Source organism: Chenopodium quinoa, unplaced genomic scaffold (assembly GCF_001683475.1).
Source record: "Chenopodium quinoa cultivar QQ74 unplaced genomic scaffold, ASM168347v1, whole genome shotgun sequence".
Taxonomy (NCBI): domain Eukaryota; kingdom Viridiplantae; phylum Streptophyta; class Magnoliopsida; order Caryophyllales; family Amaranthaceae; genus Chenopodium; species Chenopodium quinoa.
The window spans coordinates 3,810,982-3,837,617 of record NW_018743252.1 but is presented as its reverse complement, the minus strand read 5'-3'; the positions used below and the strand labels follow the sequence as shown (position 1 = coordinate 3,837,617).

The window sequence follows — 26,636 nt, the reverse complement described above, 5'->3', positions numbered from 1 at the left end:
GGGTATCAATGCCAACCAAAACATTGGATAACAAAAGTTGCAGCATAATCTAGCAGATCCAAATTATGTCATCATTGGCTTTTAGCTAATTTGCTTAATATCCAATAATCATTATATTGATGAAATATCAAATGTCATATAACTAGATCATGAAATTTCAAAAACCATGTAAAAGTAGTCTAGTTGCAGATCATGGTCTTAGCCTCTTAGGTAGCTCAAATTCATGACATGAGTTCTCAAGAGAACCTTTTCCATTTTTTTTGAGAGAAATTTTCCATCTTTCTTGTCATTTAACATCTTGACTATTACACTTGTTAATTCTTAACTTTGTACATTAATAATTCTAATATTTAGCATCTATTGTTATATAGAAAAAAAACACATACAAGAAATAGAGCAAAAGTTTAGATGCTACACTAAACGGAAGTATAATAGAAGTAAATTATATGAATAGTTATTTGGTAGTGTCAACACAATATGAAATGCAACTTTACAATGCCTTGGCTAAATGTTAGAGCCTTACCATATGATTATATCTATCTATTAATTTGGAGAAATGAACTTGAGAAAATGTAGCTAGTTCCATCTTATCAGATGTGAAGAAAAGGAAAATAACATTAGCCTAAATGGGAACTTAGGACCAAAATACTACACAAATTGCAGATTACTACATCATAAAAAGTAGGACAGATAAAAAATTATAACCATTAAATTCTGCGGTATTTTAAAACAAAATAATTATAATAAAAAGTTTAGAACCTTAACAAAATTGCTATATGAAGCATGACGTGCACATCAAAAGCAACATCTAAGGACAAGTGCGGGGCATCAACACATTCGCTGATTGATAAGTCCACATTGCAGATACTCTGCAAAATGTTACAAACCTTCAAAAAAACTTCCAAAAGAACTGCTTGAAGCTTTCCCGTTGCCAGTACCAGTGTTCTTCCTCTTAGTACCTGAAAGAAAAGGAAAGCGAAAGGATGCACTTTCAACAATCACCAATATATGTTGCATATGTGGACGTGGGAGAACGATAACCAGTAAAATTGAACAGACATGGAAATATTGACTTAATGTTTACACAAGAAACAAAGCAATTTTGTTAATCTAGTCAGTGGATTACAATAAATACACATCAAACAATCAATATTAAAAAAGAAAAAGAGAAATCGACATATGAACATGTAGTTCGTGTTATTTTCAGCTAGAAGCTTCTATCAAAGTTCAAATAATCATTAAAACAATAAAGTAGGTAATTTATATTACTTCTCAATCTGTGTTGGTAATATTTATATTAATTTATATTAAATCAAATAAATAACCTTATTTTCATAAATGATTATTTTTTTAAACTCTTACACTTTACGTGATTTACCACTTTAACTTATAATGACTCCAATCAATTAATCAAGAACAAACATAATAATATAATCATCAACACACATTTCCATTTCATTCTTGAATTAATTAGTGAGCACATACAATTTATTTTAATTAAGGTTCCTTGCCTAATTTTGTGTACAAAATTGCATTATTACTACCTTGGTGTATAAGATGCACTAATAAACTTCATTGAGTCAATCTCAACTTATATGAGTGAGTAAATAAATAAACTAACTTCTTGACTCTACTCCAATAATATATGGGTGAGAAATAAAATCATTAATCATGCTCAATAATTATAATCTTAGCTCTTTTAAACATACATAAGTCTTGCTTATTAATTTCATGCTTCCTTGATACTTGAAAATAAAACATACTTCCATGATTCATACATATTCAAATTGTATCATACCTCAAATAACATGTTCACATACTTGCATAATAATTCATGATTAACCAACATCAAATCCAAGCATTTGATCAACCAAACATGCTACTAATTCATCACTTGATACTTACTTTTCATTCCTATCATGATACTACGCATACACAATTAGTTTTATGTGCATATGTACCTTCAATAATGCCTAAACTCGGCCACACTTGCTAGAAGTCACCTAGCTTAATATATAACCATAATTAATCCACTATAACCACAAATTTCCAGCAACTATTATATATATTAAACCTCACTAATTAACCCAAATTTAATGGTTTAAAAGCCTTAAAACCTTTTCTTTAAGTGGGTACTTAAATCTCTTTCAAAAAGACTTAGTTTTCATGACTTAAATAAAATTTCACCATACTTATTTAATATAAAACATCACTAACAAACCAAAAAATCATATTTAAATCATTAAAAACCTTTTCTCTTTTATGGGTAATCAAATCCTAACATAATAATTAAAAAGTAGTGTATATAATAAAATTTCAGCATTAATTAAGGGCTTAAAACTCACTTAAAAATATGTTCTTATCATTAATTAACAACCACAACAATCTAGGATCAAACCCTAATTATAAACATCAAATATCCAAATTCTAGGGTTTGTAAATTGGGATTTTTAATAAAATTATAATCTGAAAACATTAATAATAAATTAACAACATCATAATATAATTAAAATCATGCTTTGAAATAATTAAACAAGCTTAGAAATTAAAATAGGAGAAAAAAGTTTCTTTTTCTTTAATACCAAAACCGCACAAAGGAGAGAGAAAAGAGGGACGATGGTGGCCGGCTGAGCTTTCAGTGATGCTGCTGGCCGCCGGTGGTGACGTCAGTGGTCGGTGGTGGCGCCGATGGTGGTCGTCGATTGTGAGGAAAAGAGGAGAGAGAGTGACGTGGGAAAGAGAGGAAAAAGAGAGATACAAATAAAAGAGAAAAGTTTGGGTCTTTTGAGAAATCTGACATTTGATTTTTGAGTATTTGTATCCCCTTTAAATAAACAAAATCATTTATTCACACAATTGTCATTACTAATCCTATTCTCCTTTGAAATCTTCTTTGGGGCAAACTTGTTGGGCCCTTAAAAACTACTTTAATCCCAACAAGCTAGTCCAATACTTTAAATGAAATTGGTCCAATTATTTGAAATATTTTATTACCTCAATTAATACTCATATTAATTTATACACACTTATTTTATAATTAAATAATTAATTCATTTAAAATGAAATAAATCATTTTGATTTATAAATAAAATATATAATTTATATATAAGAAATATTATAAAAATACGGAGTATTACAACCACCCCATCATTCCTCCGCGAAACCACCGCCACCACCCCCAACCTGAGCCCGAAACACCAATCCCTGCCCACCCATACCTCGAAACCCCAACTCCCACTCCCACCTCGAAACCACCACATCCACTCATCACCCCATCTAGACCCCTGATCAAAACCCCAAGCCCCCATCCCATCCAGACCTCGAAACCACCACCCTCGCCCGCCTAGACTCGAAACCACCACCCCCACCGGCCCTGACCTTGGTCAAAAGTATGATATTTATGAAATTTAGTTCTGGGCAGAGGAGAGGGCAAAAAATAGGTCATAGGATAAAGAGAGAGAGAGTGGAGGCAGTGGTTTTGGGTCAAGTGGCGTTCTAGGCGGTGGTCAAGGTTGAGATTCGCGTTCGGGGTCGAGGTCTGGTGGTGGCTAGGTGAGGGTAATAGTGACGGTGGAGGCGGAGGTGGTGGTGGGGGCGGCTGGGTTGGTGGTAGGGTAGGTTGACTTTTTTTTTACTTATTCTTTATTTTTATTTTTATTTTTTTTTTTTTTAAAAAAAAAAATCCTAACCATAGTTAACTTTAACTAACTATTTAAGTAAATAAAGTTGTAAGTGGGATAAATTCTTAAATAGGGAAATTTGTAATAAAAAATGAAGGGGGTGACTATTGAGAATTTCCCTAAAAAAATTTGTATACACCTTGCACGGTGTTCCCAAGGGTATAATTTACTCATGGTATTTTTATTAAAATGAGTAGAAAAATCAAATGAGGAAAAAATAATATTTGGATACACCTACCTCTAAGTACAACCAGGTTTATATAAAAGGTGTTGTCGAGTTGAGCTAATTGGTTAAAAGTCGAACAATTTTTATAATTGAATTACACGTGTCGATTTTGGGTTGAAACCCAAACCCGTTTATCTTCGTGTCAACCCAATTATTTAAATGGATCGAGACTTATTGACAACCTTATTTCAAGTCAAGTTTGCGTTGGGTTATCATGTTGCAATAGCTTTTGACAACCTTAGGAGGAAATAGGCAGTGTATTTGGGATTTAAAATTGAATGAATCTTAAACAAAGGCAAGGAGAGAGAGAAAATGGAGTTTAAAGCAAAGGTTTGAAGGTTTGTGTTATCCCCCATTGATGGAGTTAATGTGTTAGATTGATTAATTTAGAAATTACTTGCGGTTAATAATTACCCTCCAAAGGGTTTCAAAAGTAAAACTAATGGTGATATTAATATAGTGCTACTACAAGAACTGGATTAGAATAGAAATGAGTAAAATTTGTGGCCTAATTACTTCCTCCATATCTTTAATTTGATCAAAAATTTTCATATGTGGTTGGTCACATTATGTAGCCGAGGTTACTTATTCAGGGGTTATTTATTCTGTGGTTATACTCGGTCGATCACGGATTACTCGATCAATTAGGGATTACTTATTCATGGGTTACTCGGTCGGTCAGGGGTTACTCTTACACATAAAATGCACTAATTGACTAAATAACCCCAAAATAAGTAACCCTCGACCGACTGAATAACCCAAAAATAAGTAACCCTTAATCAACTAAGGCCCTGTTTAGTTCACCTTATTTTTACTTATTTCAGAAAAAATAAGTTCAGATCAGATCAGAAAAAATAAGTTCAGATCAGGAAAAATAAGTTCAGATCAGATCAAATCAGAAAAAATAAGTTCAGATCAGGTCAGAAAAAATAAGTTCAGATCAAATTATTATTATTATTATTATTATTATTATTATTATTATTATTATTATTATTATTATTATTATTATTGATTTATGATGTATCGGATTTGATTTTATCGTTTGTTGAACTAGCAATATTGTCTATGTTATTAAATAGCACAAACAATAAACGATAATAATTAAAATTTCATTATAAGCTCCAAATCATAAACGTTTACAAATATAATTTTCATTACAAGAAGTTCCAAATTTCCTTCGCTATATTAAGTTGTACTTCTTTCATTACAGCTATATTAATTCTCGTTAAACAAATCATAATCTGCTCTTGGTTCGATTTCTATACCACTATCAATGGGTATATCCAACTCATGTATTCGAATAAAATTGTGAAGTATGAATGTAGCAACCATAATTGCCAATTGTGAAGTGTGAAGTGTGGGTCGGATTAATTCGGTTCGGCTCATTTCGGGTTGACTACATTAATGCACATGCACCTACAAAGTAGTAGTATTCGTAAATAGTAATTACTAAATTTGAATAAAGAATGCACATGCATCCAAAAAGTAGTGGTATTCATAAATTTTCCTAGGTTTTTTTGAGACGTAAATTATAATACATTTGATAATAGAGAATTTTTTTGAAAATATTTGAATAAGCTTAAATAGGAAAATAACTCATAGAATTAGGGAAAGAAAAAAAAAATATGACGTAATCCTAGATTGCTAGTTAATTTCGGGTCAATAACAAGTCGGGTTGATTTCAGGTCGGGTTAATGATAGATCGGGTTGAATTCGGGTCGGGCTAGTAATAGGTCAGGTTAAATTCGGGTCGGGTTAGTAATAGGTCAGGTTAAATTCGGGTCGGGATAGGAATAGGTTGGGTTGAATTCAGGTCGGGTTAAATTCGGGTTTTGATGGGTTAAAACGGGTCAGTGTGTCATTCCCACACAACCATACACGCATGAATAAAAAAAGGTTCAATAGAGGAACAAATGAATAAAAAAGCACTTAAACGCACTAAACAAGTTAAATATAAAAGCTTAAATAAAAAAAGGAAAATGAAATCTAATAATCACACCTTTGCTCCATCTTCCAGAAACAATCTCACCTTTTGAAATTTTAGAAACAATTCCATTAACAATAATGATATTATTATTATTTAATAATAAAAATATAATATAATATAATATAATATAATAGTAATAATAATAACATAATATAATATAATATAATAATAATATAATACAATATAATACAATATAATAATAATAATAATAATAATAATAATAATATAATATAATATCATAGTAATATAATATCATATAATAATAATAATTATTATAATGATAATAATAATAATAACAATAATAATTAAACATTAATATTGATTAACATTAAAAGTAGAATATTGAAATAATTAAAATAAGGTCAAATCAGAAAAAAAAAAAAAAAGTTCAGATCAGATCAGAAAAAATAAGTTCAGATCAGAAAAAATAAGTTCAGATCAGATCAGAAAAAATAAGTTCAGATCAGATAAGCTAAAATCAGGTGAACTAAACAGCCTCTAAGTACTCCTAAATAAGTAACCCCTAATAAGTAACTCCGACTAGAGGTGTTCAAAAATTGGTTCGGGTTAAAAAAAATGGACCGAACCAGTCCGGATGACCTCGGTTCGGTCTCCGGGTTGAGAAATTTATTTTTCCGGTCTTCGGTCTGGTCCAAAACCCTATAAAAATCGGTCTTGGATCGGACCAATTTTTGCTTAAAATTATACATAAAACCTTTAATAATGATTAAGATTATCTTTAATAACCTTGAAAAACTTTAGTTGTATGAGATTTTTTGTACAAAACATACAAAAAAAGACATTAAAATATTGTTTTTTTTTCGAATTTTTCATAAATTATTTAAAATTTAGAATTTTTTTTAATAAAAATTCTACAATCGGTCCGGTCCGGGTTTTGGACCCATTTTTTCGGTCCGGTCCGAATTTGATCCTGGCTTAATCGGTCCGGTCTTCGGTTCTTGAAGTTCATTTTTTCGATCTGGTCCAGTCTTAGAACAATGAACATCCTTAACTCTGACCACACGATGTTGCCAACTACATAGAAAATTCAGATTAGATAAATTGAATTTTTAAATAAAAAAATATTCAAATTAGATACGCCACTTTCCTTTTATCTCTACCTCTCTCATATCACACTATTCCTCTTTTTTCTTTCTCCTGTCTAGGAATCTATGTTTTTGCAAATAATGCAACTCACAAAACAAAGGACCGATTTTTTGCAAACTGGAACAGATAAAGGACAAGAAAAGCACAAGTCTTAACTTTATTTACTGTATGTGATAAACTCTGGTAAAAAAATAAAAAATAAAAATAAAATATGTACAGTGATAAGCTTAAGGAGAGAGAACTTGACAAACAAAAACATGATTATAATCAGCCCGTCTTGTGTGCGGCTGTCAACACCGTGTCACCGCTTATAAAAGAGCAAAATAACCCCTTTAATACTGGCCGAGTAGCCCTTTACTACTGACGAAGTAACCACCCCTATAACACTGAGCAAGTAACTCTTATAGCATTAACGAAGTAACCCCTATAATGACTGGTCATACGGTGTGGCCAGCCACATATAAGAGTTTGTGTATTATAACAAATTGCGCAATTTTCTATAATAAATTGAAGAGAAGTTCTCAATCAAAACCCAAAACCTAAAATCTTGCCACCAGAACTTGACAAACAGACAGGTAACAAAGAGCAACAGCAAATAACAATGAAAATGACTGATTTCTTATGAAATAAGCAAATACGTCACATCGGGAAAATCAGGAATCATTTAAATGAATCACCAACCGCAATGAAGAGAAATCTTTAGGGGATGAAAAATCATCCTTAGAACAAAACATGGTACTGTAATAAAAAGCAAGAAATTGCGCCTTATATGGCCTCCAGAGCTTGAAGCATATCTGCCTTCAAATCCTCAAAGTCCTCAACTCCAAAACTGAATCGAATCAAGTTGTCTGAGATCCCATACGCTAGCCTCTCAGATTGACTTAGATCCCTGTTTATAAAATACATGTAAAGAGTTGATCAATCAACCAAACAATGCAAATCGACCCCCACAATCATATAAAATTGACAAGGTTAACTTATCATGTACTCCGAATATGCTGCGATATACTCCACATAATGCCAACAATCTAAGAGGGTACTAACGGTCAAGTATACATACCTAAATTATTAAGGATAGTTGCTTCTAGATGCAAATAATAAATTTGCCCCAAATAAAGACAATGAAATAAGGGGAAAAAAAAAGCTACTCTGGTCCCTTTTGTAGCAATATGCTTTTGTAACTATTTTCTGCTTCAATTATATTTAATTCATCAAATCTTTCCAAATCTTGAAAAATATATTTAAATAAGGAAACTAGCAGCTTTTGAACATAAAATTGACAATAAAACACTGGTGTCGACTTATAAAATCATAGCAACAAGGTGGTCCAAGGCCTAAGTGGAGGGACCATCATATTACACATCAGCGTGTAACTACTTATAATGACATAACAAGTAGGACTAAATCCTAAGAATACCACAAAACAGGCCATCGATTTTTAGTGATTTCTCTTCAACTTGACAACTTTCGAGCAATTGGCAATCTAGTAGTCTTAGGAAAATGATACCATGACAAATCAACTCCTCTTTATTCTGGTCCTTTACTTTCCAAGAAAAATACGTAAAGAAAAGGCATACATACCAGTAAGACATGATTGCAGGCTGATCAACAATGCTTTCACAGCCTCCAAATGATGGAGCGATGTAAGCGATCTTCAATGCATCAACAAATTTAATTGTGTCCATCAGATCACCATCAATCTGTAATACAATAGATAGAATGTTATTTCAACTCGGATGTAGCTGCAATGGGGGCAACAGTGCAGGAAACAAATTTGCCAAATACCACAACCAGTGCGGAACTGAACCACTCACCTCAAAACTAACCACTCCACCAAAACCAGTCATTTGCCTTTTAGCCAGCTCATGCTCAGGGTGACTAGGAAGGCCTGGATAATAAACACGCTTCACCTGCCAATATTGTCCAGTTAGTTCTGAACCTCTCAAACAATTTCAGAAACCGTTTCATGGAAGTGATGAACATCAATTCACCACAAGCAAATACAGCACAGGCATAGATGACAATAGAATATTAAATAGTATACATGCCTATACTTAATTATCTATCTTTAAAGGAAAATAGCCGCCATATTTAATGCTGCCACAATACTAGTTTAGGTACTTAACATGCAAAAATCAATAGTCCATACAGTAAGAACAAGAGACTAGCAAGCTTCTACCATGAATACACAAAGCAGTTTGAGGTAGAGTTAATGATATGTTCGCATGTTGAACCAAAGGTCTACAACATAAGCAAGCTGACGATTTTATTCTACACCCCATCCTTCTTTCAACACAGCCAGAATAAATAAAGGATCCTTCTGCCCAACTGATAAATGCTTAACTCAAAACATTGCCACGAGAAAGATAGGTTTCTAACAACATAGCTCTAGTATTTCTATGAATAAATTTTAAGAGATATAAGTGGTCAAAGTTCAACCTCAAGAGCATGAGAGCCTTGTATTATCTACGAGTGAAAGAAGTGGTGATCAGTATAAGACTCTTGTCAATAAAAAATCTGATGAAAACTAGCCTCCCTCAAATTACCATAATTAGACAGCAAATTTTTTTAGTAAGCAAAAGCTTCCATGAGTAACTTTTACCAAGGTATCTAGACAATCTTGTGGAGAAAAAATGTTGCATACAAAAACAATTGTCTGTAAGATAAGTTGTAACATAATTCATGAAAATAGATATGAGGGCCACTGTAACGTATAATAGAACACACCCAAAGCTATACAGAAGACCTAGAGGACACAAGGTTCCACCTGATAAAGTCACGAAACCAAAATGATAAACCAACTTAATTACCTTAGGATGTGCCTCTAAAACTTCGGCCATCCTCATCGCGGTAGTATTCTGCTGCTGTACACGAAGATGTAGGGTCTTCATACCACGAATGATCAGGTACGCGGCATTCTGGACAAAAGTAAATCCAAACCATGAGAACTGAAGCGTGGCAGAGCCCGACAAATTTAATCCATAATAGGTAATAATTATGATACAATTTACTCTCAGTGTGCACATCCACTGACTTCCAATATGATAGGCTTAAGAAAGTCAAAAGCTACAATAATACAAGAAATACAAAAGCATGAATCTCACATAACCATGAATAACAAGAGCTGAAATAAGAAAAGTATAAATTTCCAGCAAAGTTACTTACTGGGTTAAGAGTCCCACCAAGAATGTGATGCATATTGCGTATTGCAGATATCAATTTTAGTGAGCCACTGATGCAACCACCAAGCACCTGCAAAATTTCACATTTCAAATGTATATATCAGAAACAGAAATCAAAGCACCAATTTTCTATATGGTCAAATCCAAAGTAAGAGTCAACATACATCATTATGTCCCCCAATGAATTTTGTCATTGAGTGCACAACAAGATCAGCTCCCAGAGCTAGGGCCTTCTGGTTAAGCGGGCTGGCAAATGTTCCATCAATGCAGACCAAAGTTCCTTTCTTGTGGCAAAGATCTGATACCAGCTTAATGTCAACACATCTAAGAAATGGATTGGTCGGAGACTCTGTGAAGAAAAGAGTAACCTGCCAAACACCATATCATGTTGTTAATATCTTCATCTCTTGAACTACATACTTCCTCCCCTTTTTTAGTAGTATCCGACTTTGACACTATTCAAAGTACTTCGACCATCAGTGGTTATATACATTAGATCTTGTTAGATTTGTCTAACACCCAACATCAACGTTTGATGCATTCACAATGACAATTAACAATGCCAAGGGCCAAAGTAGTGTTTTAAAAAATGTGCAGAGTCAAAATTGAACCACTAAAAAAAAAAAAAAAAAAAAAAAAGGATAAAAATTAGAAGGCCAAAAGTAGTCTTCCCTGATTACTACTTACATTATTCTGATCCAATGCAGACTTCAGGCCTTCAACATCAGCAGGGTCAATGACGGTTGCCTACAGTTAGAGGAAAAAAAACACACAATGAGCGCCAATAAAACCTCATCTACTAACACCACAATATATACAAATCAGCAGCTTGGATACTTGGTATTGAAATAGATCAAATATGACAATCAAGAGACGGCCCTTAATTTCATACAGATTGACAGTGTGAGTTTCAGTGAAAATTATAAACATGTAAAAAGCACATCATCTCGCATGATCTAGAAACATATTGAATGAAATTCTGGGCAAGCTTATACTTTAAACCACTTTTGTTAAACCCCATTTTCAAAAACATTACATTCTACTTAAAAATGGTCTACTTCTATTCTCCCTCATTATACGGACCTCCAAAATGCAAAGTAAAAATAAGCAAGACATGACAAAAAATCACATTTGATTTACAATAAAATACAAAGTAAGTAAGATTCCTCCACAAAAAAAAAAAGGATAAAATTATATACATATATATATGAATGGCATAGAATTTACCTTGATTCCCATTTTTGGGAGGAAATTCTCAATAAACATTCTGGTCTTGCGGTAGCAGTCAGTAGTAGTCACAATATGACCTCCAGCAGGAACCAGAGCCAACATCATGACAATACTTGCACACATTCCAGATGCCAGTAACATTGTAGATTCAGCTCCTTCAAGAGCACTGTTGCATCATAAACAATCAGATCGACATTCTACAAACTAAATAAGCAAGGATATTAAAAACAACGCAGTAGATTGATAAAAGACAAACCTAATCTTATCTTCCAAAACCTGTGATGTAGGATTACCATACCGGCCATACTCAAAACTTGTTTGACGCCCCTCCTACAAAGCGAGATTATTGATGTAAAATACAAATGAACACTAACCAATCACAAGGAAACTATTGCAGCATACCCCAAATAAGATCACTCTTTCACAATAACTAAATTCAACACCAATCAGGATTATTCTCCCACCCAAAAACCAGTAATGCACCAACCAAACAACTCGAACGATTAAAGCCAAATATTAATACCTTGAAATCAAGAAGATCAGCAGTTTTCTTAAAGAAGTATGCAGAGGTGTTAACTACTGGAGTAGTAATCGCATCAGTAACAATGCCGCGCCCTAAACGTTCACCTGCACGACAATCAACACTTCAGCAAGCCACACACAATATAATTGCAACAAAACTAAACACCATATTCCTCACATCATTTATCATTCTTTTCATTGCTTCTTTTTTCGACACGAATAAAACTGGCGCGGGTTTGTCTAAAACCCGAAACACCAAAACCCTAATACTAATCAACAAGAGATCTACAACATCAATTAGCAAGTATGAACACACTCATTTATCAAAAATGCATTTATTTATTTATTTATAGAAACATCAAATATTATTTTCACAAACATAGTACAATCCAAATTAAACCTCAAAAACAATATCACAATAAATAAATAACAAAAAATGATTGAACAAATTAAGGAATTATACCAGCATGAATAGCAAGACTCCCATCAGAGCTCAAAAAATCGTAAGAAGAAAACTCTACACCACCATCACCATCACTGTTAGTTTTACAATCACCAACTACATCAACAACATCATCAACCTCCGACGAATCATTCACGATTTCGACGGCGGCGATGGCAGCGGCGTCGACGGCAGTAGCCGCCGGAACACCGCTAAAATCACCCTCTTTGTTCGACCATGAAGCCGCAACAATTTGCGCAACACCGATGTTGCTACAGTTCCGGCGAGCCTTGGTGCTCAACTGGCGAACAAAGTTCGGAGGAAATCGCAAGATCATGGAAGAAAGACCGCTAGTACCGGAAAACGAACTCCCGCCAATTCCAGCGAAAGTCCGGCGATATTTACCGGCGTTTGAAGAAGGGATGTCGGGTTTCAAGGTAGCGGAGAATTCAGGCTCAGAGCGGCATTCAAATGGGGGAAAAACCCTAGCGTAACAGCTGCTAGAAACCGCCATTGAAGGAGATTGAAGGTGTTTTTCACTTTTTTGAGGGTTTTTCTCTCTCCTCAAGATTTGTGTTGGTGGTGTAGTTTGTGGGTGAGTTTTCAGAGTTCCGTCCTCCGGAAAATGTGACGGAAATTTCTGAAATGGAGAGTTGATTTTCAAATATAAAAGGGTAGTATTGGTTGGTGGGGAAGCATTTGGCCTTAACTTAACTATGGTTAGTTGGAGAGAGAAGGTTTTAACTAAGGTTTTTTATAATGGAAAAAAAAAAAATTTGGTTTTTCAATAATAAAAAAAAAGACATTCTATTTTTGTTGGAACTTGGATGACTTCATATTTTATTTTTAATTTATTATCATTTCTATTAAATTAATTTAATATTATGTGGGAAATTTTTAATTTTAGGTTTAGATGTTATATTAACATAAAGTAATTGTTAAGTACAATTTGTTTGTAATATCTCGTACACATGTTTGTTCAATAAGTGTTGTATGTATGCCTAACCATACGGTGTCACATTATTTGATATGAGTATTCTTTATTCAATTATATTAGGTTAGTCTCGTACGATGCATGGTTTTAATAATAAAAATTCACTTGTAAATATGTAACACAAATTTTTTAAGCAAAACATAATAATTCTTAATCCCTCGTGAAATTTATTGAGCTAAAGTAAAGGACATAAATATTCTAATTAACTTTATAGTTATAATAAAATTTAAAAAATGTTAGCTTTACCTTAAATAATAATAAAAAAAAAAAATTGATGTCAACAATAGTTTTGGAGGTAAAAATTTTTATAAGAAGCTGCAATTACTTTAGTATTAGTTATAGAAGATAAGTAGCCTCAATTATTTATAAGAGTAACTTATTTTGTCAGTAAAAGTAACCTTATTTAATTATATATTTTTTAAAAAAAAAAAAAGTAAACCTATTTATTCATTTGATTAACTGCTAGTCTTTTCTTTTAACTAACAAAAGATTAACTTCACTTATTTATAAGAGTAAGTGAGTAACCTCATTTTTTCATGGTAGATCAATAAAACTTATTTACGTTACTAGAGTGGCTAACACACGTAATGTACATGCCATAGCTAGTCATGCATGTTCGGGAGCTTTTTCAATTGTTAGTTACATTAATGAGGGAAAATATGCAAACAAATATTTTAGGAGTATAAATTCTAAATAGCTATATAAAAAAATTAAAAAAAAAACAATTAACAATGAAGTCAAAAACGAAAAAAAAAACACAATTAACATTAACGGAGGCAAAATAAAAACTTGTACATATTAATGAAGGTAAACATGTAAATACACATTTTGAAGGGTATAATTGGCAGCACACTATTCATAAAAATAATCTTGTACTTTTTATAAAGTAGGGGAGGTAACCCTATTTTCCCATTGAAGTAATCTCATTTAGGTTAAAGTAACCCCATTTACTCATCAATGTAACCCTTATTATTCAAATTATTACCTTATGTGAATTGGTCACACCATGTGGCTAGCTACATACTTCATCAGCTCTCCTAATATTGCATCAAAGGGAGGGGATACTGATTTTAAGAAGAGGAGAGAGATAGAGAAGAATAAAGATAGGGACCCATGTGAGAGAGAAAGAAAGAAAACAGGTGCAAATAGGGAAATGTTACAGTGTTTGTGAAACTTACTATATTGGTAATATAAGAATTTGTGATGTTTGTAAATTTTTTTATTTAACTAATTTTTGTTGAATGTATATAGTGAAAACTAGGGTGAGCAAAGACCTAGGGTATCCGGTACCGGACCCGGAACCGATTAGGACCCGCCGGGTCCGGACCCGAAATTGGTCTCACTGGTTCCGGGACCGGGTCCAAAATGTCGAACCCGGTTGTAACCGGGATCCTGAATTTTACCCGATTCGGTTATAAATTTTAAGTTTTTTTAAGACCCAATACTCGTTAGACATTAGTCCATTACCCATATGAAATAAGGCCCAAAGTCCAATTTTATGTTTTCAGTTTTCACAGTTCTTCATCTTCATTCTTCCGTCTTTAGCTCTTCAGTCTTCACTACACTTCACTTTATTTAGGGTTTTTTTTCAATCATTGCCAGCCTCCACCTTTAGTCCTTCACCATTCATCAGCAATTCAGAGAGTATCTCGGTCTCGTTCTCTTCTCTGTTTCGTTCTCAAGCATTTCTTATTCTTCATCGCTGGTTAATTCATCTTCTTCTTCACCACCTTGCCATTGTTCTTTCTCTTTCTAGATCCGACTATCTAACCCATTTTTCTCACTTTTTGCTTCTTCTTTTTTGTTACACTTCAATTCTGCTTTTATTTTTTTTTAATTTTTTTAATTTTAAGTACAAATTTTATTGGGGTTTTCATTTAGGGTAATGCGCTTTTCGTTCCATTTTCGTTTCACAATGCTCTAAATCTGTGATTGCTGAACAATGCTATGAAATGTGAATCTGTAATTTTTGTCGTTTCATTACCCCTTCAATATCTGCTGGTTGCTGCTGTGAATTTTAGAATCTGTGATTGCTCCTTAGATTCAGAAAATTTAGTTTCAAAAACCGAGTACCCCGTTTCGGAACCGGTTCCGAGCGGTTCCGGTTCCGGATCTCAAATGGTGGGACCTGGTTGTTACCAGGTCCGGGTCCGGTTCTAAAATCTTAGACCCGGTAGTAACTAGTTCCGGGACCGGGTCCTTAGTTTTTAACCGCGTACCCAGTTTTGCTCAGCCCTAGTGAAAACAACGTTTGCTTAGTACATCTTACAATGACAATCATCTCTCGCACAATTTATATGTCATGTATAAGTACTACAAAAGAATTGTTATTCTAACTATTTGTGGTAAACATAAGGATGCTTTCTGTCTGCATCTGTTTATATTTGAAAGATTGAAAACTTGATTACAACAACCATTTTCAACATAGTCCACTAGCTAGCATAATAATGAGAAAAAAAAAACACTTTCTCATTCCCTCTCTACCCACTTTCTCACTCCTCTTGCTCATAAGCATTTTTTGTGGTCATATTTTTATCCCATCAATGATCAAAAATATTTCCTCACCATTTTCTCTCCTACTTTTTTCAATATCCCACCAACAATAATTTTCTCTATTACACATCACCATATTCATATACTTCCTCTGTTTTTTTAATGTTGCACCACTTGCCTTTTAAGGAATATTAGAGCTGACCAAACATGGCTCGACCTGATTTTGGGCGAGATTTGGGCAGCCTTTTCCGGCCTGATTTCTTAATATTTTTTTTTGGGCGGGCTTAAGAATGCATTTTTATGCTATTTTAGTTCATTTTTTGTCCTGGCCCAAAAATGGCTCGTAAAGCCCGCACGGTCTGGCCATTTTGGGCAGGTTTGGGCATGGAATTTCGGCCCAAAGCTAGGCCCGACCCGATGAAAGGGCTATTTTTTAAGCCTTGGCCTGACCCGACCATTGATCAAGACTAGGAAGTATCACAAATATTGCACCCTCTATTTTAGGAAAAGAAATATTTGTGTTGACACTACAATTACCAAATATACCCTTACTTTTCAACACTTGATTTTTAAGTTCATATATACCATCACATGGGCAATCTTGTATTTTTACCTTTCTCTCTCATCCTTTTTACCATTACCAAAAAACTTGTGCTCAATCCCTATGATGCAATAAAAAAAAAGAATGGAGGGAGTATTAAAATCTAATTATATGAAAACAATTATGTAAATAATAATGAGTAAAATTATGTAATATATTGTCAGAATTATTGGTTTTATTGTCAGAAGTATTGTGTAAAATTATTGTCAAATTTTATGGTTTTATTGTCATTATCATTTTCTTTAACAATGGATATAATTGATTAAGGTACATATTATTCGGATTATAAAATAAATTAAGATTGGAAAGTCAATAAAATTCTTAATACAAATTTAACTTCACACACAACTAAAACAAAGCTAAATACAAATTTAGCACACAAATTTTACAAATCTTCTTTAACCCACCCAAAACACATCGTTTTGGGGGTGGCAAACTAAAAAGCCGCTGATTATCTTTGTTGCGGGGCCCACCAATTATTGTTCACCAATTTTTTTGCTCATCCTATGAGCATTTTTGGTTTTGCTCATGAGCATTTCCCAAAATGCTCATTAACGTAGTAGGTTTATTTTAGTTTTTCCCCAAAATTTTTGCTCATGAGCATTTTTTTGCTCACTATTGTCAGTGCCTTTAGATCTATAGTTTTAGAAATTAAGAAACAAGAAAAATTGGTTGCAAAAACAGAAAAAATTATTTTAATTTTAATATCATCTCTATTAAATGAAATTTAACATTATTGGGGATTTTTTAATTTTTGGTTTAGATTTTATATTAACAGAAAATAATTGTTAAGTACAATGTGTTTGCAATATCCTATATATATGTTTGTTCAGTAAGTGTCATGTGTGGCTAACCAAATGGTATTGTCACATTGTTTTATAGGACTATTCCTTATTCAATTGTATAAGTAGCCTCATTTATTCATAAGAGTAACTTATTTTGTCCATACAAATAACCCCAAATTTTATTATTTTAAAAGTAGGTAACCATATTTGTTCATTTAAGTAACCCTTATTTTTTTTATAGGAGTATTCTTTATTTAATTGTATGAGTAGTCTCATTTATAGGGGTGAAAGTAATTCAAATTAAAATCAAACCAAATCGAACCGAAAACCAAACCAATTAGTAATTCAGTTTGGATTTTTCTAAAATTCGGATCGGATCGATTGAAAAAACAAAAAAAATTGGATTGTTCTTTGAATTCGGTTTTAGAGTCCCTAAAACTGATAAAACTGAACCAAACCGAATTATGTTCTATTGATGTACCTGTACATTTGTTACATAGGCCTAAAAGCCCACTAACTTAAGTAAGCCCACACATCAAAAGAAAAGTAAACCCCTAATATTCCAAAATCTTACCTTTAAGCGCCTCTCTCATATTTTCTTTCTCTCTCCTCTCCTCATTCCTTCTCTTATGCTTAAAGCCTTAAATCATCTTTTAGCCTTATCTCATTACAATTTCAACATTTAAAAATTCTCATTTGTTATTTACAACCTTGAGGTCTAAGCAGCCCTCAAATTCTTCGATGTTTAATTCCTTGGTGTAGTCTTGCTAAGTTGCGGGCAAAGAGGCAGTGGTTGTAGCGACAATCAAGATTACCTTCATCAAAGCTATATTTATATAATTTGCATATAGAGCTTAATTTTGGGATAATATTTGGTAACATTTAATTTATAATATGTAATATTATCTTGAGTATTGTAAATTTTCTGGGTTTGTTAATTTATAATTTGTAATCAAATTTGTAAAACTTGCACAACCTTTAAATAAAATTTGCAAACCTAAAGAAATTAAGTCAAAAAATTCGGTTTATGGATTGGATTCGGTTTATATGTATTGTTGACAATTTTGATCGGTTTGGTTTGGACCAAATCCTTATTTGGTGTGGATTTGGATTGAAAAATCAAAAACCAAAATATTTCGGTTTGGACTGTAATCCAAACCGCAAAACGAACTTTCACCCCCACTTATTTATTCATAAGAGTAACCTATTTTGTCTATAAAAATAACCCAAATTTATTATATTATAAAAAGTAATTAAACATATTTGTTTGTTTAAGTAACTCCTTGTAGGCGTCGCTCGAAGTGCGCCTACGTGGAGCATGTTGTGAATATGCTTGGAAATCAAAGGAAGTTGGATTTGACATTATAACAATAGGGACAAAAAAGTAGGGAGTCGCCAACAAATTTGTAAGGAACTTGTAAACCGTTCTTGGATTATTAAAGGCAAACACGAAAAGGGGACAAACCGAAAGGCAACAACGATTTGATCCATGAAGGTTAGACCTCATTCATAATCCATGAGATTACTAACTCCATAGTGGTCCTGAACCTTAACTAGATATTCAGGGATGATGGTACGGATTGAGTCATGAACCTAATGACGCCATATTGACCTCTACTTGATTCTTATAGTGACATGTATTAATTGCAACTCAAAAGACATACAAACCATATTCAATTCACTCCAAACTAATTAATCTAAATTGGTTGAATATTTAATGCACACGTAAATCTAATTATTGTCTTCACTTGAATTAAACAACAAGATTAATAGGAACCTAAATCGGTTATCCAAATTATCTTATTAGGCGTGATTTTCAATTACATATTCCCAATTAAACATGCAATATATAGGTGATCAAAATAAATCAAATAAATTAAATAAGCATGCATAAGTATATGAAGCAACTCAATAATAACTAGAGAACGAATTAAAACTTGCTAAACATGATACTAAATAATTATTAATAAAATCCTAGGCATGATACTAACATGATTAATATAACGCCTAAAATGATACTAATAATTAACAATCAACCCCTAAACATGATTCTAGCAAGAATAAATATTGTAGAATTAATTAAACGAGTGCAAAAAACATTTTTATTCATTCCAAAAAAACTTTCTCTCTCTAAAACTGAGAGCTTATCTCACTAAGAAGTGAGTTTCCTTAGTGTAACTAGGGTTCTTTGGTTTACATGCATCGTGTTCTTGCCTAACTTAATTTTCCCTAGGTATCTAGGCTTTTAGGTAGGAGGAATTTCAGTGGCTTTCTTGTGTCTGTGGTTTTCTTAACCACTTTCTCTTCAAACGAAAAGTTTATTTTCTGGGTCCTTGAGTTTTATCCTCGTTTCACAAAAAAAAGGCATTAACCTTTCAATATCCTCTGCTTATTCCAATGCTTGCTGAGATCCTTTTCTCGGTTTTACCACATTTCTTAATTTGAGTAGTAATTGCTCTTCAGTTTATTGGTGCAGTGGTTTCATAGCTAAAGGCGGCTATCCAGTAGGTTGTCTAAATGCTTCAGTTATTGCTCCTCATGCGTGTGGTGTTTTAGCTTCCAAGAACGTGAAGTTTACTTATAAATTCAAAGAGTTCTTCCTAGTCATTCATATCTTTTGTCTTCTCATCTTCTTCTTGTTCTTGTCTTTAGTCATTTAAGTTTCAAAGGAATCTGTATTACACTCATTCTTGTCTTTAAGTCTTTTGTTTTCGAGTTTATTCTCTGGCTCTTATCATGAGCCATCACAGAAATTCACTTAATGCCCATGATAGGCAACAAGCCCAAATTATGCGAGGGGGACCTCTTATTCCCCCTCCAGAAGACTTCGATCTTGGGAGTGGGCCTATTAACTTCAACTCGTGTCTAATTGGTTTATTCATTGGACCTCACCCTCCCTCTGAAATTTTTGTTCAACAAATTGTTACCTCACGTTGGATAAGGAGAGGCAAAATTAGGGTTCATAGGTCGGGGCCGTATTTCTTGTTCGAATGTAGGCACAACCAGGATCTTGAGGGGCTTGTAGCTGCAAGCTCAACTGTTATAGATGGAAGAATCATTAATCTTAGGAGGTACCAACTTGATTTTGTACCTCACCTCATGAACTTCACGCAAACAAGAGTTTGGGTGAGGGTTTACGGGCTACCTTTAGCCTATCTTACATCAAGCTGGGCAAGGCAAATTTTTCGGCACGTGGGATATATTGAGGAATTAGAGCATGATGGAGAGGATCTCCCCATACATGCTGAACTAAGGGCGCGAGTCCTAATTGACCTCTCTATTCCCCTAATACCGGGGTGTTTTATACCCTTGGAAGGAATTAGAGTGATTTGGGTGTATCTGAGATACGAAGGTATCTATAAATTTTGCAAATCGTGTGGATGTGCAGGTCATGCCACAGCCCGGTGCACTCTCCATGCAGCCGTCGCAAGAAGAAGGGTCAGACGTAGATTGAACGAAGTGGAATCGGATGGGTTAAGAGTATTATATGGTCCAGCCGAATACCCATTCTATTCGAACCTTATTCGAGGGCTTCCGGACTGGTATAGGTTTCGTAACACCGAGTTGGATCTTCGACCAGTGGAAAATCCGGGGAAAACCCCTTATATGGGGGAGGGCAAAGGGAGGAGAGGGGTTTTGAAGAAGGGCACCCGTATGAGGATTCTTTGGCTTCTTAGGAAAGTGATGAGAGTGAACAATTTCACTCGGGGAGGGATGAATGGTCGAATGACGAGTCAGAACTGATTGAACGAGAGGCGGAAAGGATGGAACCGGATCTCACCCTATCTCCGGGGAGACGTCTGGGTCTATCTGGAGATCCATATGCTGAATTCGTGCATCAACAATGGCATGCTCCAAATACAGTAGGGCATGATGAAGGAAACATGAGAAACTTCAGTGAGGGGAATCGAATGGTTGTTGCTCAAGGAGATTTGCCAAGAAGAAGGGAGGAATTAAGCCTAAGCAGACCCATAGGAATACGGGGTTCGGTGGGGAACGAAACTACAAATCCTCCTATTCCGACTCGGTCTTTCTTTGCGGGTTCAACGTTTGAGGTGGGTGAACCATCCTCAATGAGACAAGGGCAACAACAAGGAGGGGGGCCAGGGACTATCTTTCACACTCTAGGGATTACTGATTGGGCAACCTCGCCTATCGAGTTCGAACGAAACAATGGGGTGATATATGGGAATGTATGTGCAAGGAGCACGGCTATGGCTGCTACTTTTGATTCGCCTGCTTATGGGTGGCTAGAAAGTCCATCAAGAATTACAACTAGAAGAATTGAGGAGGAGGAGCAGCGTGTTGATGATGAGTATGTAAGCATTATTGAGGCAAGCACCATCTTGTCTTTGGGAATACGAAATGCAAGGAGGACTGAAATCCAGGAAATTCATAGAAGTGCAAGAGCATCAACATCGCCATTTCTACGGTTGTCCGCAACAGACTTGGCGGGACTGCCAAACCTCCCACTCTCGGAGTTTGATCCCCCTAACACTCCGGTATTGCATTTTAGTTCTTTCAATTTTACAGATTTGTTTAATTATGATGACAGTGCAAATAACAAGAAGAGAATTCGGGAGGCAGTTGGTCATTTACCACATTCATGTGATGGGGATTCAATCCGATACAGTGAATCAGATTATGAGTGGGTTGAGCGGAAGAGACTCAAGAGGCTTCACAGGTGGTCTAAAAAGGGTGGGTTTACAATATGGCTCAAAGACGAAAAAGGAGCATGTAGGCTTGCATCAAAGGCGATTTCTGATCCCGACATGGCTAGGGAATTTGGATTAGATATCGATGGGGACCTCCGTATGAGGGGAAAAAATAAGAGGCCTCAAAACTGTTCATCTTCTTCTTCCGGGTCCCCTAAAAGGCAGAAAAGTGAGGAGGTAACATCGGCACTTAGGGAAATACGGGATGATATGGACATCGATCTACAGTTATCTATCTTTGACTCAATCAAGCTAACAGCGGAGGGTGAGGAGGCTGCTCTAACTTAGCCCCCGAAGGAATTATGAATATTGTGGCTTGGAATCGCAGGGGGTTAAATGATCCACACACCCTTGCAATCCCATATCTAGTGTGGCTCTATCAGTCTAAATTACCTATGTTTTTATTTATATCAGAAACCAAAATGGATTTTGCCTCAGCGGCAGCTAGATTAGGTGCTCTTGCCCCTACTGCCACTTTTGGGTGGGATTCGGAAGGTAGTAGTGGTGGTCTTCTTGTTTTAGGATGGTCTAATGCTGAAGTTGTTTGCTTGTATTCCTCAAAAAAATTTATTTTGTGTAAGATAAATGAATTAAATGGCAGTTTGAAGTATGTTTTGTTTTTTTATGGCGAACCTCAAGTAGATAAGAGAAGAATTATTTGGGAACAATTGCAATGGTTTTTAGAAGAATTCAAAAACGTACTTGTTATAGGGGATTTTAATCAAGTTGAAAGGGGAAGTGACAAACTAGGGGGCTCGAATCGGATTAGAGGAATTGAGGCGTTTCTAGATTGGAGGTTTAGTAGCAATGTGACAGAAGTTCCGTTCTCGGGTCCGAAATTCACTTGGAGCAACAAACGGGAAGGGGACGACCTTATTCTAGAAAGGCTAGATCGGGCCTACATAACAGAGGAATGGTTTGATCACTCTCCGGATGGGAAAATTAATCATGAACCGATAGTTTGCTCTGACCATGTGGCAATAACTTATCATGAGCAACCTAAAGCTTCGACTTCAAATAGACCATACCAAATTGAAAATTGGTGCTTGGCCTTCCCAGAAATCAAAGAAATAGTGGGGAATCTATGGAAGGAAGAGGTTCGGGGGTCTTTCATGTTCCAGCTGTCAAGGAAGCTAGATAAGCTAAGGTCAAAAATGCAATATTGGTGCTTAGACAATAAAAAGGTTTGGGGGATCAACTGGAGGAAACTTACAAAGGATCTCCGAATTTCAGGGATGAATGTAAGCACTCTTCATGAAGGGGAGGGATACATTCAGCATATTAACCTTCTTATTCCGGAGAGTCTATTGGGGTTTAGTTTTTGGAAGCAAAGAATGAAGGCAAATTGGATTAGGTATGGGGACTGCCCAACACCTACAATGTATAGGAAGGTGAAGCAAAGGCAGTTACAAAGTTTGATTCTTACATTAAGGAATGAGGAGGATATGTGGGTGGAAGGGGAAAGAGGGGTAAAAGATGTGATTTTATCCTCAATCAAGGACATTTACAATCCGATTACGAATGATAATCACGGGGAATATATAGATCTCCTGCTTCGGCAACTTGCCATACCTTGTCTTTCAGAAGAGGAGCGGGGTTGGCTTGACAGGGACTTCTCGGAAGAGGAGATCAAGAAGGCTATGTTTGATATGCATTGCTCTAAATCTCCCGGTCCAAACGGATTTACGGTGGATTTCTTCAAAGTTTATTGGAATGAGGTGGGACGGTTGGTGACTAATAGTGTTATGGAATTCCTAAGGATAGGGAATATGCTCAAGGAACGGAACCAGTCTTTGCCAGTGTTGATACCAAAGGTGAAAATTCCAGAGATTGCTAATCATTTTAGACCAATCACTCTGTGCAACACTGTTTACAAATGCATTTCTAAATGTTTGGTGAATAGGCTAAAGTTGGTCCTTCCAAGTCTGATTACGGAAAATCAGCATGCCTTCATCCCCGGAAGGTATATGGAGGACAATATCCTCCTAAGTCATGAACTTATGCACCTTATAAACTCGAGAAAAGGCTCTAGTTTCACAGCTGTTAAGATTGATATGTCCAAGGCTTATGATAGAGTGGATTGGCTTTTTCTTCTAAAAGTTTTACAAGCTCAGGGGTTTTCAAGTCACTGGATAAGGATGATATTTCAGTGTATCTCAACGGTAAGTTTTAAGGCAATTATTAATAGGAAAACTACTGACCATTTCGCCCTTAAGTGTGGTCTGAGGCAGGGAAACCCTCTCTCTCCGTATCTTTTCATTATTTGCATGGACATTCTGTCGAGAATGTTAAATCTGGCAGAGGATATAAATAAATTCCAAGGTTTAAAGGTTTCACGTTAGTCTCCCTCGATCTCTCATCTCTTCTTTGCAGATGATGCTATGCTCTTCTTCAAGGCAAGTAAGGAGGCATGTATGTGTATTTCTGACATCCTCTTAAGGTTTGGTAAAGCTTCTGGCCAAAAGTTGAATCTCCAAAAGTCTCTTATTAAGTTCTCGCCGGATGTTGATAATGATATGAAAGTTGCTATAAAACAAATACTTTCTATGCCGGAAACTGATAATATGGGGATTAATCTTGGAGCCCCAATTGACATTCAGGGGAAAAATAGTACTCACTTCCAATTTTTGGTTGATAAGGTCACAGAGAAAATCATCTCTTGGTCTTCCTTAAGACTCTCTCAATCAGCAAAATTAATTCTTATCAACACGGTGCTGGTAAGCATGTCTGCTCATGTTATGAAATGTCTAAAACTTCCTCTAAGAATTGCAAACAAGATCGATACATTAATCACTAGTTTTTAGTGGGCTGGAAAGGGAGCTAAGGGGCTACATTGGGTAAACAGGAACATCACCCAAATTCCTAAGAGCATGGGAGGCCTGGGAATTAGAGGTTGCTCGATGCTTAACGAGGTTCTCCTATTTAAACAAGCAACAAGAATGCACTTGAACCCCCAATTGCTACTATCGAGGATTCACAATAGTTTCCAACCGTGTGGAATATGTAGTTTTGCTGGTACGAATATAAGGAAAAGAAAAGGGAACCTTTCAATGGGAAGGTTAAGTCTCCAAAAAGTCATCGAGGTCTTCAAGAACGGGTTTGCATGGAAGGTAGGGAATGGAAATAACATTAGAGCAATTAGTATGCCCTGGGTGAATGGCAAAATTCCTTCAGTAAAGTCAGGTCAAACTCTTAGGGCAACTGCGAATTGGAGAGTGAAGGACTAGTCAGGTCAAACTCTTAGGGCAGCTACGAATTAGAGAGTGAAGGACTTTATCAACAGGGAGACTCAAACTTAGGATGCGGGGAAAGTAAGGGAATGTTTCGACTGGAATAGTGCTTAGGAGATCATATCCATGGAACTTCCTCAATCTACTGAGGAAGAAGATTTCCTCTATTGGAATTATCATCAGTCTGGGAGGTACACTGTTAAAACTGGGTACTACTATCTTTCAAAGGATTTGGGATTAGAAGGATCCACTTTTCTAGCAAGGGATCATGAGTTTGTAAAGCTGGTCTGGAGATTGAACATTCAGCCAAAATGGAAGTTGTTCCTTTGAAGACTTTTTCATGATGGTATTGCAGTTAAAGATAATCTGGCTAGAAGGGGAATACAAGTGGACGCAATCTGTGATCATTGCGGGGTAGGCTTGGAAGACAACCAACACCTCTTCAAGTTCTGTACTCTGGAAAAGGAATTTTGGGAGAATGGCTCCCTAACTATTTGCCCTGACTTTCCTGGGTTCAACTTATTGAAAAGATGGATCCAGCACTATATCCTGCTGTTTAATAGCGAGGATGGTAAGCATAGCAATCGTTGCACCGTGTTTATTGCAACACTGTGGGGACTTTGGAAATCTAGGAACGCTAGATGTTTCAAGGGTTCTACAGAGACGATAAGTTCAGTAAGGGATTTTATTAATCTTGCCATGAATGATCATGAAATTTTTAATCTTCAAGCAAGCCCAACACCGGATTTGGAGGTTTATGACCGGGAAAATCCGACTTTTCCTCCGGGGTTTTATCACGTGGACCTGGGAAAGGATAAAAGTGGTTATGATGATTTCACTGTGGAAGTCGATGGCTCCTGGGATAAAAAGACTAGAAGGGTAGGGATAAGTTGGGCAGTTAAGAGTATTCAACAGGGCAATGCAATGGACGAGGGTGGAAAGCATGGAGTGGCCGCTTCAGCCATTCAATGTGAAGCTTGGGCTTGCCTAGAGGCAATGAAATGGGCCCGAGCGAAAGGTAAACAAGGAATTCTTGTTTTATCTGACTCGATTGGTCTTTTGACCAACTTACAAGGGAATCATGGTAAGGATATTTCGATATCTTGGTTACTTAAAGAGTTAAGAGTATTGAAGGCATCTTTTCAAAGGTGCACGATTTTGAAGGTACAGCGTGATCAAGTCCAAAAGGCGAACGACATTGCTAGAAAATGTCGGACTAATCTTTTGACTTTGTTGTAGGTTTTGTTTTTATTTTCCTTTGCTATTGTCAAAAAAAAAAAAAAATTAAACGAGTGCATGTAATAAATAAATCTACTTACTTCGATTGCGAAACCTTGCAACTACATCATGAATAAACGGTTAGTAAACTTCAATAAAAATATATAAATCAAAAGAATTAAAATAAATTAAAGAAAACAAATTAAAATGAGTTTAGATTGAAA

General features: G+C 35.3%; 2 protein-coding genes and 1 long non-coding RNA gene across 3 annotated transcripts; 1 reads left to right on the top strand and 2 right to left on the bottom strand.

Annotated features, from left to right (window-relative positions):
* Positions 1-423: 423 nt before the first annotated feature.
* On the bottom strand, positions 424-2,909 carry LOC110735036. The gene is made up of 2 exons (XR_002513976.1): positions 2,583-2,909; positions 424-959 (listed from the first exon to the last, which is right to left on the bottom strand). It is a non-coding gene; the product is annotated as an uncharacterized LOC110735036 (long non-coding RNA).
* Positions 2,910-7,587: 4,678 nt separating this feature from the next.
* LOC110735033 (cystathionine gamma-synthase 1, chloroplastic-like) lies at positions 7,588-13,032 on the bottom strand. Its single transcript, XM_021915154.1, has 11 exons — positions 12,398-13,032; positions 11,936-12,039; positions 11,669-11,742; positions 11,410-11,578; positions 10,870-10,929; positions 10,347-10,550; positions 10,166-10,252; positions 9,811-9,918; positions 8,815-8,910; positions 8,582-8,700; positions 7,588-7,889 (listed from the first exon to the last, which is right to left on the bottom strand). Exons 1-11 carry the CDS (start codon positions 12,888-12,890, stop codon positions 7,766-7,768), a joined length of 1,638 nt encoding a protein of 545 aa, XP_021770846.1. The 5' UTR covers positions 12,891-13,032; the 3' UTR covers positions 7,588-7,765.
* Positions 13,033-22,386: 9,354 nt separating this feature from the next.
* LOC110734875 lies at positions 22,387-26,433 on the top strand. The gene is made up of 6 exons (XM_021915005.1): positions 22,387-23,778; positions 23,868-23,927; positions 24,039-24,126; positions 24,338-24,681; positions 25,550-25,608; positions 25,725-26,433. The coding sequence occupies exons 1-6, from the start codon at positions 22,387-22,389 to the stop codon at positions 26,431-26,433; spliced, it is 2,652 nt and encodes an 883-aa protein (XP_021770697.1).
* Positions 26,434-26,636: the final 203 nt, after the last annotated feature.